The 20,711-nt window shown below is 40.1% G+C and overlaps 1 protein-coding gene across 5 annotated transcripts in view; it reads left to right on the top strand.

Annotated features, from left to right (window-relative positions):
• The window catches only part of SLC1A2 (solute carrier family 1 member 2), an 88,790-nt gene that overhangs the window by 52,483 nt on the left and 15,596 nt on the right, over positions 1–20,711 (top strand). Inside the window, exons 2-9 of one of the 5 annotated variants that reach the window (XM_066187844.1) lie at positions 185–324; positions 1,437–1,589; positions 2,202–2,452; positions 5,897–6,056; positions 9,062–9,188; positions 11,608–11,841; positions 14,124–14,318; positions 17,910–18,044. In XM_066187844.1, coding sequence (XP_066043941.1) covers positions 185–324; positions 1,437–1,589; positions 2,202–2,452; positions 5,897–6,056; positions 9,062–9,188; positions 11,608–11,841; positions 14,124–14,318; positions 17,910–18,044 — 1,395 coding nt within the window. The other 4 variants (XM_066187846.1, XM_066187848.1, XM_066187847.1 and 1 more) reach the window with 4 other exon arrangements.

Raw genomic sequence — 20,711 nt, 5'->3', positions numbered from 1 at the left:
TAGAAGGACATACCATTGCCAATTCAGAGACTTCTTCAGAGCAGTAAATATGCAGTGTTTATGAAATGTGGGAGGTGGTGGAATATGCGTCAGATTCCTTACTTATATATGATGGAAGTAATCCAGACTTTCCCTTTTGGCATCTTGTGCTATAACTTCTCCTTGATTTTCGCTTTTAATCCAGTGCCAACAATATGCCTAAGCAAGTAGAAGTCCGGATGCATGAAAGTCATTTAAATCCAGTGGAGCACAGATCCAGGAACATATGTGTGCAGTTCTGCCAGTCCCTCCACAGGAATCTGCTCCTGACTCTTACTGTGTTTGGTAAGTTTTATCTGCTGCTCTGGACACTCTCTGTGTATCTGCGTTTGTTCCTGTGGTCTTCAGCTATTCCAGCTGAACAGCCAGAGTAAATAGGATGCCCATGGGCACTGCTTGTGTAGTTCAGGTGAGCAGGGTATTCCTGACACAGCACAGAGCAAATCCACCCTACTGAAGTATCTGGTTTGGAAAGGAATGTGATTTAAACCCTAGGGCCAGTCAGGTCAGTGCCATCCAGTAGAACTGAATGTGTTTACACTTTTTTTCTCTCAGTGATTTGGAAAAAAGAAAAGGCAAAAACTCTTCAAATTTTTCTTTTATCTCTCAGTTTACACTTCACTGGTTTTAAGGTTTGTATTCCCTCTCTATAGCTGTAAGCCAGTGCTCCATGATCTCATCCTGAATAGTGCCTCTGGCTTTAGCAGTTTCCAAATACAGAACACTTTGACATTTTATTGCGGTCCACTGGCTCTTTGCCTGTTTCTTTTTCACTGTAAGCCCAACAGCCATATGCAGCAAATTTGTAGACATACTCTTGTTATTGTTTGAAAAACCAGCTGCAACTGGTCTTGAACAGCAAATTTCATCTCCATATTTTCAGCCTGCAAAACCCCATACTGCTGAATTATTTGCCTTGAATTGTCTTTCAAAGGTGTACCTGATGCTGTCCAAGAAAAAAAGTTTTAAATACACATATTTTTTTCATTGTATCAAAGAGATACTTCATAGTCATAGTTGCTGCAAATCACAGCACAAGCTTTGCTATCAGGTTCTATTACACTTGGGCTTGGGATCAGGAAAAAAAAGGCATCCTGGAGGTAAACATAAAATACCTGAAATACCTGTTCACAAAGATCATGTTATGAATGCAGACATGGCATTTTTTCCCTCCTCATCTATGCTTTTATAGCCTCAATTCTGAGCGGGAGGTTTAAGTTTTAGCACTTTATCCACATAAACGATGAGGGGTTTGTTTGTGATTTGAGAACCTCAGCACAAGGAAAGGAATAAGACATGAGCCAAAAGAATCAAGCTTTTTCAAAGATATGAACAGTATTCCACATCAGGTAGTTCCTTCCAATGCCCACCTGCTTCTTTTTTTGTTCTTCTTCCAGGTGTTATCCTGGGTGCAGTGTGTGGGGGTCTTCTTCGTCTAGCAACACCTATTGACCCTGACATCATCATGTTAATAGCCTTCCCAGGAGATATACTTATGCGGATGCTAAAAATGCTGATCCTCCCTTTAATTATTTCCAGTTTAATCACAGGTAAGATCCATTAGCCATAAATACTTTCAGTTGCTTTTTACAGGGGTCACCTGGTTTGCTTTTTGTGATGTAGGAAGAATAATGTTGTGATCCTGTCAGCATTTTGCAGTTGCATTGGGTATTTCAGAGTAAATTTCTGAATAACTTGGTTGGCTTTAGTATGTAGATGCTCCAGTGAATTTATTTCCAAACATGTGCGCACATGCTACCATCAGAAATTTCTTAATATGCTGTTTGATCTAATTTCTGGATTGGACCTTGCAAATAAAATGGCATGACACTAGTGAGCCTAGCCTCAGGGCTGGTGTCAGTCAGACCATGACCAGGTTGCAGAAGTCAAGGGCAAAATATGTTAGAATCTTCTCTATTTTTCAATGTTTCCTCTGCAATTAGATGGAGGTTTAAATGCTTCTCTTCAAATTATTAGCCGTACATATAAGAACTAGAGGGAGAAGCATCAGGAATCTGTCTTGTGGTGAGAATATCAGAGGGATGAAAGTAGGCATCCATAGGTAGTCATTAAACTTTGAAAATTATGAAGGATTTTGTTTTATAACTATTGAATTGGATATTGAGTGTCAATATATTTGCTCGTATCTTGAACCCCTGCAGGACTGTCTGGATTAGATGCTAAAGCAAGTGGTCGCCTGGGGACAAGAGCCATGGTCTACTACATGTCCACCACTATTATTGCTGCTGTGCTGGGTGTGATTCTGGTTTTAGCCATCCATCCAGGGAATCCAAAACTCAAGAAACAGCTTGGCCAAGGGAAGAAGAATGATGAAGTATCTAGTCTGGATGCCTTCTTGGATTTGATCCGAAACTTGTTCCCTGAAAATCTGGTTCAAGCATGCTTTCAGCAGGTAAGACCTTCTGCTCCTTGATAATATTTTTTACATCTTTTACTTGTTAGGGTTGTCTGTAGAGTTAATGTCAATTTTTAGGTTAATCAGAGAAATGATGATTTAAAGAGGGATAGAGGTCTAAAGTCTTGAGCAGGTAAATGAAAGAACATTATTTATAGCTGCTTTGGTTTATTTTTAGTTATTATTTAAATTCATTTTTTTTACAAAGTTTATTTTAATTTTCTTATTAAGTAAACTTTAATTTTCTCTATGCTTTTCATACAGTATCTATGGTCATGAATGCTGGCTTGGTTTTTCATCCAGATTGAATTTTAACTTGGCTGTTAGTTACAGAGATGATGGTTCTGCAATGCCCTGTTTGGAACACATGGACAATCATCATTCCAGCTCGTTGCCAAAAATGTACCCCAAAATCCAACCTCTCATAACCTTTATTGCTGTGTTAGAGTCCAGATGAGGTGGGGATAATAGATCCAAAGGGCTGACCCACCTACAGATGGCTCCATCTCACCAGCTTTGGAGCATGCTGGGAAGGAAGGATGCTTGCAAAATGTGTTGCTTGCTCTGTAGGGAGATAATTTTGTCTGAAAGCTTTTCACCAGTGCTTAATCAAAACAGCATGACTTTAAGAGGTAAAATAAGCTTAAGCATATTTCTTGTTCATAAGGGGCTTTCCCCTCCAACTGAATTGTTTGAAAGTAATGCAGACAGGGTTTTCTGGGGGTTGGGTTTTTGTGGTGTGGTTTTTTTTTTTTGTTTTTTATGTAACAGGATTTGCTGCCAAACCTGTTCTTAAGTGTTCCTGTGTGAAATGGTGTGATAGCTGGTGCTGTGGTTATATCCAAAGAAAAAAGTAAAGAGAAGAGGGGGAAGGGAGAAGAGGCCATGGGAGCGTGGAAGAATGGAGGGTGACCTAAACTGCCAAAAGGGCTTGGATTGCTTCACTTCTTACATAGACTTCCACATAAAAACATATAATCCTTGGGGATTTAGAGAGAGAACATTCTCAATATTTCCAAATCATCATGGGAATGTCAGTCATGTGGTCGAACTGTTGGTGGCTAAACATCACATGTAATGCGAAATGTATTTTTGCAAAATTGAGTGAGAGAAAGCAGGGTGCTTATGGTTTTTTCTTCTTCTCCCTCATTTGAACTGTGGAAGAGAGCAAAATTCAATTTTGTGTCAGTTGAAAGTGGTCAAATATCTTGACAAAGGGACAAAAAAAGTAGAAAAAAGAATTAAGCTACCTGTGTCGGATAGGGTTTTTTAAAAAAATTAGTATTATTTTTTTCAGTGCGTGTAATACCAATGTTCAGGTTACTTCACTAGTTATGGATCACAAATTTCACTGATTATTTTTAAATTTAGTTAAAAAAAGAGCTTTTTGGCTTTTTAGTGTATGACTTTAGCAGATTCCAGACTAATTTCTAGTGAAAACTTCTGCCACAAAGCCACATTTCATTTGTGAAGTGTGACTGGATGGAACTTTTGCTTCTGTTAGCCTTTAATTCCTCTGCAAGGAGTTAGGCTTTACTTTTCTCTCTCTTTAGGAGGAAAATTACCTGCTTTAATGGTGTCAGCATGTATTTTCTGTCCTACATTTCTACAGTCTCAATAGACACTCAGAGTTTCCAGGTAGCCTTAGGAGGAAGAAATGTTTTGCAGTAATCCTGCAAAGAGTGGTTCTGAAGGATGCACAGCAATGGTGCTGAACAGTGTGGGGGGAGGTTTTTGTGCATTCCATTGCCATGAGGCGAAACACAACGAGGAGATTCCTGTGCAGCTTTGGAGCTGTTCATTTGCAAACTGGATTGTGGGCTATCATGAGATTTCAATCTCTCCTGAATTTTAGCGTAAAGAAGGTTTAAATTTATAATGAAAATTGCTGTTTCAGCAGAAAAGCCATGGGACCATCTGTAAATTGACATTTAAACAGTTTTCTAGTCTAAGATGTGGTCAGAATCTAAGCTTTATGTCAGACTCAGCGTTTTAGAGACTGTGGCCTTGTGCAAAGGACTGCTGAGGACCTTTGACTTAAGTGACTGTAGTGGAATTTTGAGTGTGAATAGTCTAATATTTGAAGTTTAATTTCCATTACTCAGTTCTTATATTCTCCATACCTCACATAAAAAAGTACTGCGTTGACAACATCCCTCAGATAAAATTTAACTCTGAAAAAAAGTAGGCATGCAAGAATGTTAGGTGGTTTTAGGACAACTGAAGAGTTTCTCAAGCAAAGCTATGTAGGTTTTCTGTCTATATCCCCCTCTCCAGATTTAGGCAGCAGGTTTTAGAAGGAGAGATGTAAGGTATTTTAAAACCAGAAGTCTTTAAACCATATGGATCAAATCTGGACCATCATCCATAGTACTACAATGTCCATGTCAACAAGAAAGAGGTGCAAATGTTCTTTGAAAAGCTAAAGCACAGTTTTTGTTTTCTTGCTAAGTGTTTCTAGGAGCAAGTGCAGTAGGGAGCAGGTGGGAAAACATGGCAAGCCAGTCATAACTTTCAAACTATTTTGCCTGTCCCTGGACCATGAAGGGGCAGAAAAAGGGTCAAGGTGTGAAGTGGGAGGAAAACATCCCTTCTGAAAGCAGCAGATCAGAGATCTCTCTTTTTCTACTCCCTCCTCCTTTTTTTCCTAGCTGTAACCTCAAGCTCACTTCTCCTCCTACCTCTCCTTGCCATCTTTTCTTTTACCCTGCCTTTCATGTGCCAGGAGGGGTCCAAATGCATTCAGAAGCTGATGCCCTCTTTTTTTTTTTTTTTTTTTTTTTTTTTTTTTTTTTTTTTTTGAGGTGGTCAGATTTGTATCTGGCAACATTGGTAATTTTTCTGTTGTCTATCCCCCACAATCTTTTAATTAGAGAGTTCAGGGGAATGTGTATATTCCATTTTGAGCTCTTGCAGTCAAGAGCTCAAAAACTGTTAAGAGAAGTTCTGGAAATGTCCTGCATTTTTGATTGAAGTTAACCATCAAACTGGGATGACTTGAGCTGGACAGACCATCCTGAATAACAAGCCTTACTGCAGAGTTGCTGCCATGACTGATCTTAGAGGCACTTGGCTTTTGGTGCTAAACAAATGGTATCACCCTGTAACACAGAGTCTAGGGAGCACCCTTTGTGAACTGCCTGGCCAAAGGGACTAACTATCTGTAAAATGTTTAACTGTAGTGATAAAAAACATGCATTTGCCATACTTTTCACACTAGAGTCATGAGGAAGACCATCAGTACTTTGTAGTACTTGAAACTGTTGAAAAATAAAGTTAGTTTTGGAAGAAGGGTTAAGAGGTTGTGGAATGCATGTCCCATCCTTTAAAAATATAGTTCCTGGATTTTCAAGTGAGGACTTTTTATTATTAATTCCTTATCTACCCTATGGATGCATTCAGTCTATTTCCATTCTCATCCTCTGTTTTTATTGCCTTCAGATCCAAACTGTCACCAAGAAAGTGCTAGTGCCACTACCTGTTGAAGAGCCACCTAATGTCACTGATTCTGCTATTGCTATGGTGAACGAGACAGCACCACCTGAAGCCCAAATGGTCATTAAGAAGGGACTTGAATTTAAGGATGGCATGAATGTCCTGGGTAAGAAAATTTTCTGCCTGTCAAATATGTACGTCGTAGGTATGTCACAGCTTTTTGCTGTGGCTAGGTAGTCAGTGTTGTATGATCTGGTCTTCAGTGCACACTTAGTCTCTCCAGTTAATAACCAAAGGTTATCACCTACTGGCTGTCCATTGGTCTCTGAGATATCACAGAAATCAGCAAGCGAATTGTTCTGGATTGGCAGCTTTGTGGTTATGAATTGGAGGAGTACAGTGGCAAAGCATGTAGGAGGTACCCAAAATATCCTTTCATCCTAGAAGAAGCTGACCTAGGCTAATACTAATGTATATTGGCAAAACAGTATGGGGGAGAGCTCCAAGAGCCAGTGCTTCACACGCCCCCCGATGGATCTGAGCTAAGTTGTTTCCAGTAGGTGTCGAGGGTGTGCTGAACTAATTTGGCTTGAGGCAAAGCCTGAAGTGAGAGGTGGAGTGTGAACCACACCACCCAAGAAAAATCCCAGAAAGGCTTGACACATTTCTTAGTCATAACTCCCTCCTCCTTTCATCTTGGCTGCTGACCTTTACCAGCTGCAAATGCCATCATGCCATCTTGTCTGGACAAGCCAGCAAGTGGAGGTGGTAGGAAAACGTTGCTTATCTCCCACCCTTTCCTGAAGCAACTGGGATGGGGGCACATGAGAAACAAACAGCTTCCACGCCACTTCTATTTTCTCTTCTGTGTCTAGAGTCCCTGTTTTGTCAGCCCCGAGAGGAGTGCTTCTCCTTCAACTCCTTGCTTTCTGCATGTGGGTGAAGTAAGTCACAGATTAGCTCTCAATTTGCAGCCTCACACCGAGGCTCCAAGACGCTCTGTGACAGTATGTCCACAAGGCTGAGGCTGACACCTCTCTGTCTATAGCTGCTCTCCTCAAAGTGGAACAGTGTGTTGGGGTACCTAATCCCCTGCTTTCTCTCACCACTAGGCCATAACCTTTGAAGGGCAAATGGCCTCTTACAGCTGCTGAACAGCTCTTGCTGGCACAGTGGCTGCTGTGTCTGCAGACCTTCCTGAGCTGTTGGGGAGTTGGTTGGCTGCTTTGCTTAGATATAGGGGAGATGATAGCATCTATAAGCTGCTCTTGTTTTTCCGTGAAGCAGCCTGCTCTACAAGAGCTCTGTATCCTGCCAGCCTTCATGGCACTTTTTCCTTTCAGCATCGGTGGGCAGAGGAGCCGCTTTCAGAGCTGCAAGTTGGCATTTTGCACCAGGCATGAGGCAGCAGCTCGTTGCCAACGCCAAAACCCTCACCTGTTTTTTTCTCTCCCGGACTTCTGCTTATGCATTAAAATGAAACAGTTGTTCTGACATGAGAGATGCATTACATTTACTGTTGGGCTTGTTTTGTGCAGGCTCTGCCACAGAAAAGAAAAGATCTGGAAGGCTGAATACAGTTTCTACAGAAAAGAGACACAGTTTAGCTCAGGGATTTGCTGTGGTGTTTTGACCAATGACTCTCAAATGTTCCTGAGTTTTTTGGGTTCGTTTGGTGTGGGTTTGACTTTGAATGAAGAAATGAAAATGTTGTGGGAATTGCCATCCAGTCTGGATAAGCTGTACAAGCCAGGCAAATTCCTGCAAATAGGAACCAATCTGACTCTCATGACTAACGTAACAGCTCATTTGGAATTAATGAACAAAACTACCTATTAACATTTTCTAATGCAGATTCTGAATTCCAGGAAGTAACTTGGTCTTTGAAAAGCTTTTCATCATTTCTCTATGCTCTGCAGCACACAAACATATGCTTCACTTCCCTATTCAACTGACTCAACAAAGATAGCTTGGTTTTAAAGAATGACTTTGTATCCAGGAAATTGGATTAAAAAAAAGAAGAAAAAAAATCTTGTTGCTAAACCCAGTGTGAGGATATGGGACACCCTGTCTTTTCCCAGGGTATTGGCAGCTCATATTCCCTTATCCTGAATGTTTTTGTGTCCCAATAAGTTTCTTCCATAGGAATTTCCCAGAAGAGTTTACACATTTGTTAAATAGTGGACTCATGTCATGAAAATTTAGCCTCAAAGAGTGGCTAAAGATTCAAACTATCTCTCAGTATCAGTTAATTATCCAACTCTGGACACTGAAAATTTCTGGATACTAAAGGTTAGCGTTGAAGAAACAGCTCCAAAGTAATCCATGACAGATGCATCAATTTTTTTCAACTGATAGTCTAATACTACAGATACTCACACCTCAGCATTTACATTAAGAATGTCACCCATATTGAATGCTATGATTTTGTATCCACTGATAGCCTTTTCAGTGAGGTTAATCTGGTTTTTGGGAGTTCTGTGGTTAAGTGCAAAACCCACATTCTTCTCCCACCTCTACCTTCTTTATTTAACAGGAATGCTCCTGGCCCACAAAAGTTCTAGGACTACTTTTGCCTTTCCCTGCACTCCAGGACTGATTGGTCTGTCAAGGCACTTTTTCAAAGCCTGAGAAAATTCCTCTTGGTTTCTAGCAACTGTTCCAACAGCAGAGTTACAGTGCAGCACTGTGCTACCTTTCCCATTTTCCAGGGCTCTAAGTTTTCCTAAGGTTTCTTGAGGTTTCTAATAGCTGAATGGCACTGAGAAGATTACTGTGTCTGTATTTTTTGATGATCTGATCAATACAGGAAAAAAAAACCCAAACAAACAACAAAACCATAATTGGGCTGTGAAATTGAAATTTAGTAAAACATTGAAGAATCAAATATTTTCTTGATTTGATCATGGGAGTTAAGGATGAGTATTTATTAAAACCTCCCTAGACATGTGTAATACCCTATAGTCCTGAAATCCTGAGCAATGTGCTCTAGAATGGCTCTGCTTGCACAGGAAGGTTGGACCAGATGACCCACTGTGGTCCCTTCCAAATTAACCTAAACTGTGATTCTGTGCTTCTGGGAAATCTGGATTTACAGGTAGCATCAAGACATTGACTAGGTGCAAAAACTTCCTAAAAGCCTTCTTTTTGTCTTGCAATTTTTCCCAATAGGTTTGATAGGATTCTTTATTGCTTTTGGCATTGCTATGGGGAAAATGGGAGAACAGGCCAAGATGATGGTGGATTTCTTCAACATCCTGAATGAGATTGTAATGAAGTTAGTAACCATGATCATGTGGTAAGTTTGTAGCTCTAACTCATGGAACAAAAAAGTCATTTTTAAAAAGCCCTTATAAAACCTTAATATAGCGATGCCAGTTTGTTAGCAAACAGTGTATTTTAATAGTTGACTTTCTAAAGCCTTGATAGGTATATTAGAACCACAGCAGCATTATTTCTATTTGTTGAGGATTATTTAGGACCCAGTTTGAAACATTTTTGAAGAGGTTCTGTTCTTCGTGTGCTGAAATACAACACATGCTTGTACCAGCAAAGGCCTTCAAATGCCACATTGACTATGGAAGTTCATTATATAGGAGAACACCTATGCAAGCAAGAATGGCCCACATAAGAACATCCCAATCTTCTGGGGAGGTTAGCATAATCCCAGGGTATTACCTAGGAGGTATAATTACAAAAAAAGCCTGTAGACACTTTATTCACGGTCTTCTTTGGTAAAAAATACTTTATCATCAAATAAAATTCCAGTAGTTTTCAGTCATGTGTAATCCTTTCACTCACAGTTTCTGCAGAATGTGTTTTACAACCTTGCTGCAATGGGGTCACTGGAAGATACCTGACCTGTATTTGAAGTGTACCCATTTGATTTGTAATAATAGGGCCTGACTTGCCTTTAAGGAAGTGACTTTACCCAATTAAGTCTGAGCCCTTCTTTACACTTCTGAGAGGGAACTTTCACTCTTTTTTTTTTTTTTTAAGTGTTTCTTCTGAGTGCTTTCCCAGAGCTATTTGTATGTCAAGCAGGGCCATCTCACATAAAGCCAGTTTTCCAGAACATACAAATGCATTGCTGTGTTTGGCATTGTACTACTGTGTTTTCTAGGTTTTTGAGAGCAGAAACAGCCACTCCAATGTGACACATGTATCCTGGCTGGGATTCCCTGGTGTCCCTGGGAGTGATTTCTTGCATTACAACGCTGCCCTGTTCTCTAGGGCTCGATGAACACAGTGTACAGGAAAGGGAACAAGGTGCCTGAAGCACGTGTCATCAGCACCATTAGTGTTTCAGAGGGGCAATATTAAGCAAGAGTGATGCAGACAGTAACAACAGTGTAGAAATGTGCAGAATAACAGAAAGAACTTGAAGCAATGACCTTGCATTCCTGCTATGCGTCTGCTTTTCTGGAGATGATCTTGCTGCAGAAAAGCAAAGTTGTTTTTATTCACAAAGTTTTCAATATTTACACAATCTTGACTTGATAGAGAGATGGTGACTATACTCCCATAACCCACCAGGAGCTAGAATTCACTTTTACTTAGCACCATTTGGTAGAGCCAAGACATAATACCCTGCCTACAATATAAACGTTCTCTAGTAGTCAGTGTTGCAACAGCAGGAAATCTTTCAAGTTTCAAGAAATTCACTGTAAATATTTATTTGTATTGATGTGCGTTTTATTTCTCTTCTCATGGAAAAAGGAAATTGGTGTTGGGAATGCCTTTTGTTCATCTCTGTTTAGAATTTTTAAAGATTTGTTGAGGCCAGAAGAAAGGGGGTTTTAGTATGTGTTTATAAAGAAAAATGCTGTTTCTTATGCAGAGTTACATTTTGTTTGGTTTATGATTTCTCAGCACAGACATCTGTAATTCCCATGGCACCTACAGACTCTCAGGAGCATGGCATTGCTACAGAAGCGTAAAACAAAACAGACGTCTGGTTCTGAAACCATGTAACTCTCTATAAGAACTGTATTTTGTCAAGTTCATTGAAACATGGCATTTTGTGATAACTGATATAACAGCTGGCCTTGGATTTGAAGTGATTGAAGGCTTTCCAGGCCTTGGACACATTGCTGGAGAAACCATGAGATATTCTAACAAAAACCAGGAAGCACTTTTGTTCTGTTTTGTATTGTTTTAATGATTGAGGAAACAAAAACCCTACTGTAGGTAACAGAAGCACATAATTAATGAAGACTCCATAAATTAAAAAGCATTTGTCTGAATTATTGAAAGAACATAGTGGAAACATTTTCAGCCTTCAAGATATAAACAGATACTTTCAACAAATAGTTTCACTGAAGTAAATAATGCAACCTCTTGAAACCAGATAAACAATGGATTGTAAAAGTTACATTTTAAGAACAAATCTACACCATTCTTTATAATGATACAAGCCTGTGTAACATTATTATATTCTTGTATAATGTTATTTCAGGATTGAAAACTATTCAGGAAAGGCATATTCCATTTGATAGGACGGAAAATGAAGTAGATGGGGAATTTTCTGGAAATGGCCATTATTTTTAAAAAAAGGTGTGAAAACTATCTCTTGAATTTCCATCAATTCTTGATGTGCACCTCAGTGATGAGCCTGAGAGCTCCCTACTCTTCTCCAGTCTGTATTTTGTTCAGCACAAGTTTTTATGACTGCAGTGCCAAGCTAAGTTCTGTCTATGCTTGTTTTCTTCCTCCAGGTATTCCCCGTTGGGTATTGCTTGCCTCATCTGTGGAAAAATCATTGCAATCAAGGACTTAGAAGTAGTTGCTAGACAACTTGGCATGTACATGGTCACTGTGATTGTGGGTCTTGTCATCCATGGAGGAATCTTCCTGCCTCTGCTCTACTTTGTGATAACAAGGAAAAGCCCATTTTCATTCCTTGCTGGGATTTTCCAGGCATGGATCACAGCACTAGGCACAGCTTCCAGGTACACCTGAGAAATACCAGTGTGTTTTACTTTTTAGCAGATTACCTGCTGTTTAGACATGGTACATCTGCTGTTCTAACCTTCACTGCAAAATCATTTTATGCTATTGAATGAAAACCATTTTTAATACAGCTATGTTTAAATAAATCAATATACCACTTGCCTTCAGGATTCTCTAGAGAGGCTGTACAGCCACCTGCAGACATCTGGCACACCTACTTTTTTGCCATTTGCCTAATCCTTTGTGAAAATTGTGTTAATTCTGTGCTCGTTTCCTCAACTAGGAAAAAGTGATAATTCTATTCATTTTGGAAGCATGTTAAGACCAGTCTCATTTCATTTAAGAAAGAAAAAACAAAACATTGCTAGGTTTCACAAAAGAAAGGAAAAAACCTCTCAGTTTGTATTTTAATCAGTTTTGGCAAAATAATTGGACTTCAGTGAAAAGCGGAGCATTTTAGAGTTGTTGATGGACAGAACAGACTCAGAAAATCTGTAACACAGCTCTCAGTAATAAATTTTAAAAAATCAAAAATTGGTGTTTTGCATTGGGTAGTCAGTAGATCTTGAGCTGAAAATATTTTTCAGTTGAATACCATATTTTTAAAGTGTTTTCCTTCAATAAATGTTTTATTTCTGAAGAAAATTTAATCTTCCATTTTAATTAAAAAGGGGAAAACAAAAAACCCTCGTTCAAAATGGACCACCAGAAAACTGAGCATTCTTGATTTGAAGAATGCCTTGAAAGAACAGTAATTCATCTGTCTCTTTGGGTCAACCCAAACCACTCTTCTGAACAGCTTCTCCTTTGATGAACAAGTTTCTGGGGGACCTCACTGATGTGTATAAATATCTGATGGGACATGCTGAATAGATGAAGTGATGCCTATTTTCAGTGGTGCCCAGTGACTGGAAGAGAGGGAGTGGGCACAAGCTGAAACACAGGAAGTACCATCTGAACACAAGAAAGCACTTCTTGCTGTGGTTTACTGTGGCAGTGCGTGAATGCTGGCACAGGTTACCCAGAGGAGTTGCGGAGTCTCCATCTCTGGAGATGAATTAAGCCTGTCGTGGCACAGTCCTGGGGAACGTGGGAAACCTGCCCTAGCTGCTCATGCCTTGAGCGTGGTGGTCGTGGTGGGTGACCTCCAGAGATACACTCCAACCTCAGTAATTCTGTGGGCCTGTGGTAAACAGTGTTGGATTATAGGAGATCTGGTCTAGCCAAGAGTTTTCATAAATTACAATTTACCTAAAGCTTTTGTTCATTGAAGTGTTTGAGTTTCCACTTCAGCAGTATTTTTGGATGGTGGTGTTTTATTTTGAGCAAGTGAATGTAATGACCTGAAATATTCACACAAAAGCAAAGCACTGTGTGTCTGTGCAAAGAGCTGTTCTCTTCCAGCCATCTTTTGCATCTTTTCCTATCCTCCTACTGTGTTTCACATCCTTTCTTCCTGCCCTCCAATGTCATGGAACAGCATGGGTTGTAATTTTTTTTGCCTGGCTTTTTCAGTCCTTAACGACATACCATCTCTCCATTTAGAGCAAATTCACAATCAAATAAATTTAAAATTTGTCCCTACACTCAGAGTTCTGTGTACTGCACTCAGAGGTCTGTGTATCAGTGTTACAGTCCAGTTCTAAAAATTGTTAGAAATTCCTCTGCACAAATTAGGGGCAAACAAGACCATATGCCAATGTCAATAGTATGGATTTTATTAAATGGTAAATATGAGAGAGGGAGAGAGAAGGGAAGGAAGAGAGAGAAAAGAAAAGAGGTGGGGAGACAGAAACAGAGTGACAGATTAAAGAAAATATCACCACTCTGTGGATCCCACGAGCATCTCATTGATGCTGTCCATCAAGTCTTCTTGGTGGTGAAGGTCCCCCAAAAAACACAGAATGCAATGGATTACTATATGTTCAGGCCAGGTGGGAATGCCCTGTTACTTCCCCCAGGGAGGGACGCAGTTTGACAGTCTCTTGCAGCAGACTCTGGGTCTGTTGCATCATGTGCAATGGGTCTGAAAAATTCATCCAGGCGCTCTCAAGCTCTCATCCTACATCAAGTCACGTTCATGCTTGGCCTCAGTCCCACTTCCAGCTAAATGTAAGCCTAATTTTAAAATTGTCTAAAAAAGGCTTAAATCACAGCAGAAAGTGGAAGTAGAAAATGTAAACAAAGGTATTAGAATTTCTGATTTTTGCTCCCTTATGTGTATGTGGTATATTGATTTTAATTATGTCTTCTTTATGTTTTTTTGCTTTTGTCTCCCTAGTGCTGGAACATTACCCGTCACATTCCGGTGTCTTGAAGAAAACCTTGGCATTGATAAGCGTGTAACAAGGTTTGTCCTTCCTGTTGGAGCAACTATTAACATGGATGGAACTGCCCTTTATGAAGCTGTGGCTGCCATCTTCATAGCACAGATGAATGGAATTGACCTGGATGGAGGCCAGATAGTTACTGTGAGGTCAGTTCAAAAGAGTCCTTTGTTTCTACAGACTGTAAAATGTGAATGCTTTGGGCTGGATGGCTTCTCAGTAGCTGAGTCGTCTCAGTTGAATTCAGTATGAAATCCATGGATTTCTAATAATGATATACAAATTAATTTTTTATATATAGGTCCAGATTCTCTGGTGATGTATTTTCTCTCATTTGCAGCCTTAGTGCACGCTGGTGTTTTATGCTTCTGCAGTTGACAATTGTCATGGTTTAACCCCAGGCAAACACCAAACCCCACAGAGCCACTCTCTCACTCCCTCACCAGTGGGATCAGGGAGACAATCACAAGGGTAAAAGGAAACTCATGGGCTGGGGTAGGAATAGTTCAATAGGGAAAGCAAAAGCAAAGCAAACCAAGGAATTAATTCAGTGCCTCCCACAGCCAGGCAGGTGCTCAGCCATCCCCAGGAAAGCAAGGCCCCATCAGGTGTAACAGTTTCTTGGGAAGACAAATGGCATCACTCCAAACTCCCTTTGTCTCCTTCTTCCTCCCACTTTATGCATGGATGACATACCATGTGGTGTGGAATATCCCTTTGGCCAGTTGGGCTCACCTGTCCTGGCTGTGTCTCCTCCCAGCCTCCCAGGCACCCCCAACCTCATCCCTAGCATGGCAGTACCAAAAGCAGAGAAGGCCTTGGCTCTGTGTGAGCCCTGCTCAGCAATAACAAAAGCATCTCTGTATTACCAACCCTGTGTCCAGCACAAATCCAAAACACAGCCCCACACCAGTCACTGTGAAGGAAATTAACTCTACTCCAGCCAAAACCAGCACACAAAACAATGTCAATTGTAATATAAAGCATTATCTGTCTAATGAAATGCTTTTTTTGGTTTGTTTGTTTAGGGGTATGCTACAACTCATTAACTTTCTAGAATATATTTGTTTATACACTCTAGAAGAAAAAAGTATACCTAAAAAAATCCTTCTACACGTTTATATTTGCCTGTGCATTTTCCATGGCTTTGGTGAACAGGAAAAAAATAATGAACTGAGAATAGCCCATCCTGAGGGTGAGATTGTCTGTGGCATGGTCTGGATACTCCCAGACCTTTTATCTCTAACCCAGCATATATTAACTGTAGTCTTTTTATATCAAATTGTCTTATCCAGACGAAAGCTGACCATCTGTAAGGACAAAAGAATTATCCATTAAAAAAGGATAAGAGTGATTGAAGACTGTTTACTGTAAGGGAGTTTTAACTTGATGAAGACAGCAGGTCTAACATTTTGAATAGTTAAAATGGAAACCACAAGTGACGTCTGCCAAGTTTGTCTTCTTCCTGTCGTTTTCACCCACACAGTTTTCTTTTATTAAACCTTTTTAACACTAAAGAAATTCCTGCAAAGGGATGTCTAATTCTATGTTTCTTACCCAGCTATACTAGTGCTACATTTTCCATTCCTTTACTTCCTGCCCTGACTCCTGAAATAGTAAAGCCAAGTTTGTAAAAGGTTTTCAGGGCTGCTTCTAATGAAGGCAGATGCTAGACCTGCATGATCCATATTTGCTCCTAAAACTGAAAACAGTCATTTCAGAGGTGCTACATGTTAAACTAAATTGAGACCAGGGAAATTCAAATCAGGAATCTGCTGTTGTCTAGGAGATTTGGTAGGCTTGAACCCCAGTTACTCATCTTTTCTTCCTCTGAAGGATTGACCAATTGCCTCTTCCTGATCTCACCATTTCAAGGCTGGTGTATCCAGCTTTGTGACTGACATTTACAAAGCAAGGAGCAACTTCAGTCGATTTGTAAAACCACCGGTTTTCCTCTTGCATTTTTGCAACAGCAATATGACAAGAACTATCTCTTGAGATGATAATAAAAATAAATGAAAGGTTATTAGGTTTTGTCTGGTATATGTACTTTGTGATACTGAGAATATTCAAATGATTCAGACATAACCTTATAAAGTCTTAGTTAGCCTTTTACCAGCCCTAGTTACTTCATACTGGTCATTTAATTCCTCTGATTTTCTATGTTCTTTGCGAAAGGGTGATCTTGGTAGCTACAACAGGTTCTGTTTAGTTCTGAACATTCCCCTCCAGGTCTGAAAGCGCTGCTGCAGGAAGGCAGGCAGGAGCGTTTCCTCACAGTGCTTGGAAGGAATCCCTTATCAGTTTAGGCTGGAAGTGCCTGAGGATCTGGCATCACATGCAAAGCCTGACAGCAGAGCAGAGCAGAGCATCCTGCCTGCACACCTGCTGGACCTATCTGGGTGTTTAGTAAGCCAGTCTGCACTCTAACCCAGACACCTGACAAACACATTGCAGCCTGGGTCAGACCCAGCCGGACAGCATCTGGCAGCTCTAAACTGGGCTAACATCCTCACAGATGAGTTCTGGGGCTAATGGGCAAGTATTTCCTGTAGAGTCTGTTCTCTCCTACTTCTGTATTGGAAGCACTTTCAGATTTGTTGGGTATGAGTGGTGGGGTGAGCCCCCGCTCCCTCCAAGAAACCCGGAGGAAATGGCACCCACTGTGGCATACTTCCCTGCTTTTATGTGCTAAGGCTCCACCCACAGCCCGATTTCCTGGGCATTTTTACCTGGGCAGCCCAACTGTGGGACTTTTCTCTGCCCTGACTGGCTGCCAGATGCTGTCTGGCAGAGACAGAGCCTCTCTCCATTTTCTGCCTCCCTGGCACGTGTTAGGGCTTTCAGCATGTGTACAGCTGCTATAGTAGATTTTCACCTCGTGTATAGCGTATGTTGAGGCATAAATAATAATCAAATTGGTCCCCTCTCACCTGCTTTCCTTTTTATTTACCCTCCTCCTCTCCCTCTCTCTCTGCTTCTCCCTCTCCTCCTTCTCTTCCCTGTTTTTCTCCCCTTGACTTGCTCTCTGACAAATTTATTTTCCATTCTTTACAGGACTGCCCAATGATGTTGATGTTTGTTTTAGTCTGTGTTGTATTTCTACAAACATTTGAAGCTCAAACATTCACTCTATTGATCTTCATCAAAATATAAGAGGCAAAAACAAACACAGTTTTGGATTTATTAAACAATCAGATCAATTTTGCTGTTTCATCTAGGGTGATTTTTATCCAGGCTTGGTACACCACTAGCTTGTATTTTGGGAGTTTTGGATACCAGACTTTTGTTCTTCTGTATTTATTAATAACTGCCTTCTCTCAGCCTTTACCTCACAGTTCAGTCTTCAAGTAACATAAATAAACAGAAATGAATCACCCTGAAAATTCAACCTGTAGTCACCAAACTCTAACATGTCTGGATGGTGAAAACTCAGGATTCAAAACCCTGGAGGAGTTTGTCAAGTTTTGAAAACACAACAACACATATTTAAATGTCATAACTAGCTTACAGACAGCCCTCTTCCAACTCTTGGAACAAACCCCATAGATCTGGCCTCCCCTAATAAATATTTCTAGAGAAACACAAGAGTGAAAAATACTACCTACCTTGATTTATCATAAAGTTGTGTTTTATGGGAAGAACGCACTAAAAATATGACCTTCCTAATGGTCACATGAGTATGCAAGTAAGGTGTGTGTTGTCTTCCTGCTACTCCCAATTGATTTTTGTTTTTGCAGTTTGACAGCCACCCTTGCAAGCGTTGGAGCTGCCAGCATTCCCAGCGCGGGACTTGTCACTATGCTGCTGATCCTGACTGCAGTGGGTCTCCCTACCCAGGACATCAGTTTGCTTGTTGCTGTTGACTGGCTTTTGTAAGTTGTGCTGACTCCACTGCTCGGTGCTGAAAAGGTAGTGAAGTAATGTTCGTCCACAGTACTTTCCAGCCATTGGTCTTAAAAAACTGTAAGTCTCTCCTCTACAGATAAATCAAAGGAGGAATTGGACTGGTATCCTCTACAGATAAAAATCAAAGAAGGAAATGCAACCAGCCATGTAGAAATGGAAAATTCAGTGAAGTAGGAAAAAAACCCCAAACTGTAAGCAGCTTCTCAGCTGTTACAAACTGTTACAGAGCTACTGAAGTCAGTTTCCATGAGCCAAGGATCTTGGCACACTTGTGAGCTCACACTTTCGTATTATCTTCTTCCTAATGATGCCTTTCCATCACTCAAGAGCAGTTTTCTAATCTTTGCTTTCATATTTCCGTTTGCTATAGTTCTGGTCTAAAATGAAGGATGAACACTGAAAATGCAAGTTCCATCAGAATGTTGCCAGCAAGTTATAGAGTTATTTGGGCATTTGTAGTATCAAACTTTCTATACATGTAGGGGGGAAAGCTGGTTTCTTTTTGTATATAAGAAAGGAAAATACCATTAAAAAAAGCCTGTTCCAGGGCAGGACAAAGACCAAACACAAGTAAGAATGAAAAATGAAATAAAGAAGGTAATTCCCTGGTTTCATTTTACTGACAGATCATTCAAACTAGAAAGAATGGCTTTCATATCCAAGAACTTATGATCAAAGTCCTCCAGTGCCACTGCAGGATGTCCAGCAAAAACCAGCTAACCCACATATTGTTTTCTGAGGCTACTGTTATTCAACACTTCAATACAGAGGCTGCAAATAAAGACAGAGGCTATGCCAGGCCACATCCTTTCTCTTGCTGTCATTTGTCAGCTGGGATATCCTTCTGTGCAGAGCTGAAAGAGATTCAGTAGCCCTAAAGTTGTACTGGCCTCTAGAGACTCTTTCATATTGTCCTGTACTGCTGCAGCACAGTATATTCTGGTGTATTCTGGTCAACAGCTCTCCCCTAATATCCTTTTAAGTAGTAAAGATACTTGGTTTTGTTGTTCCAACTTTGGTGCCCAGAAAGGGAGACATAAATATAACTGCACTATTTGTGTGTTTTCTCCTACACTAGCAGCCTCAGCTGCCTGCTTCTGGTACCTTTCAGTTCCAGATACACAACTAAAATTGTGCAAGAAGAAATAGCAGAGCTGAGAATGTACATGTGCAGATAAAATAGAGGTTTAATTTCCTGTCGTTATCTTTTGGCTTATTGAGTAGAATTCAAGAACTTAATCCTCTGACATGTATTTTGGGTCTGCTGGCATGGTCTATCTGTCACTAAGAATTTTGAAGGGGAACATGCAGCTCTGGTTGCTGCTTCAGGGAAAAAAGAGGTATTTACAGCTCAAGGAGGCAAAGGGAAAACTCGACTTGTATGATTTATATATAACTGAATTTCATGATGTCATGATGCAGGATGGTGAAATGAGAAGGCACAGCAGGCATAGCAAAGAATGTGATATTTAGTGGGTTTATTATATATATAATGTTATAGTTGAAAACAGGAAAGTAGTATAGGAATCTGCAGCTGGAAGAAGGAGAGAAAAATTCTATAAAAATATATTTTAAATAGCTGTTTTTCTTGGCTCTCCAAGTAAGGCAAATAGGTAGGTTTCTGCAGCTGGTAGGAGGATGTGCAAAAGGAGCCTGTGGTTTGTTTGGCTTTTTTAGGGAAATGTATTTTTAAAATATTCCTGTGGACTGAGAAGCACTGCCTACGCTAGCAAGCCTCAGAGCTGTAAGTTTATCAGCAGTTGTGATCGAGTAGTGGGTGTTGCTTTTCAGCAGCATTGTCCCCACTGGCTTATCCAAACTTGCTTAAGAAATAAAAGCTTCTGTAGTGTGGGGCTGAAGCCATGATGAATGTAGGAAGAGGAAGGATAGGAATTCTGAAAGAAATACTTCAAGATGTCTTTCCAAAATGAATGGAAGGCAAGAGAACTTTCAGCCTAACGGTTGGGTTTGGATCCTCATGGCCTACCAATCAGCAGTGCCAGTGCAGCGTGATTCAGAACTGAAGAGTAAAAGAGATAAAAGAAGAGGTGAGAATCTCTGTGTCGTGCCACTGGTGCTGCAAAGTCAAGATACTGTTTGTTGGTGAGAGTGCTGTAGTTATTAATCTATGTTCAACCACTAATAGCTTCATTTTCCATCTTCCAGTGGCTGTGTTGTGGTAGCCATAATGATCTAATGTATATGAAAAATGATGCTGCTGATATTGCTGTGTTAAGAAAAGGCCCACAGGCCAACTTCTGAGCAAGCTTTTGCACACACAAACCAGACCTAAAGAATATCTGAAATGAAATGTCATAAAAACACATTTTCTTTACTTACAAACATTAAATAATGTTACAGCAGTTTTTATAAAAGAATGTAGAAGAAAAAATTAATAAAATATTTAAGACCCAATTCCAGCCACTTTTCTGGCATCCATTAGTAAATGCAACCATCCATGTAGAAATACTTGGAACAGCCCTTCAATTACATTTCAATTTCAGATAAAAAAAAAGTTTTAAAAATATTCTACTTGATTAATTTTTAATTTTTGATAAAAGCAAATATCAGAACATCAGGTGATTTTACAGTATTTCACCATCTGAAATTGTGGTCTTACCAAAACCAGTTTT

Source organism: Chamaea fasciata, unplaced genomic scaffold, assembly GCF_029207755.1.
Source record: "Chamaea fasciata isolate MVZ Bird 193981 ecotype frontalis unplaced genomic scaffold, bChaFas1.0.hap1 SCAF_7, whole genome shotgun sequence".
Taxonomy (NCBI): domain Eukaryota; kingdom Metazoa; phylum Chordata; class Aves; order Passeriformes; family Sylviidae; genus Chamaea; species Chamaea fasciata.
Note: the sequence above shows the minus strand (reverse complement) of the source record. Positions and strands in the feature narration are given on the sequence as shown.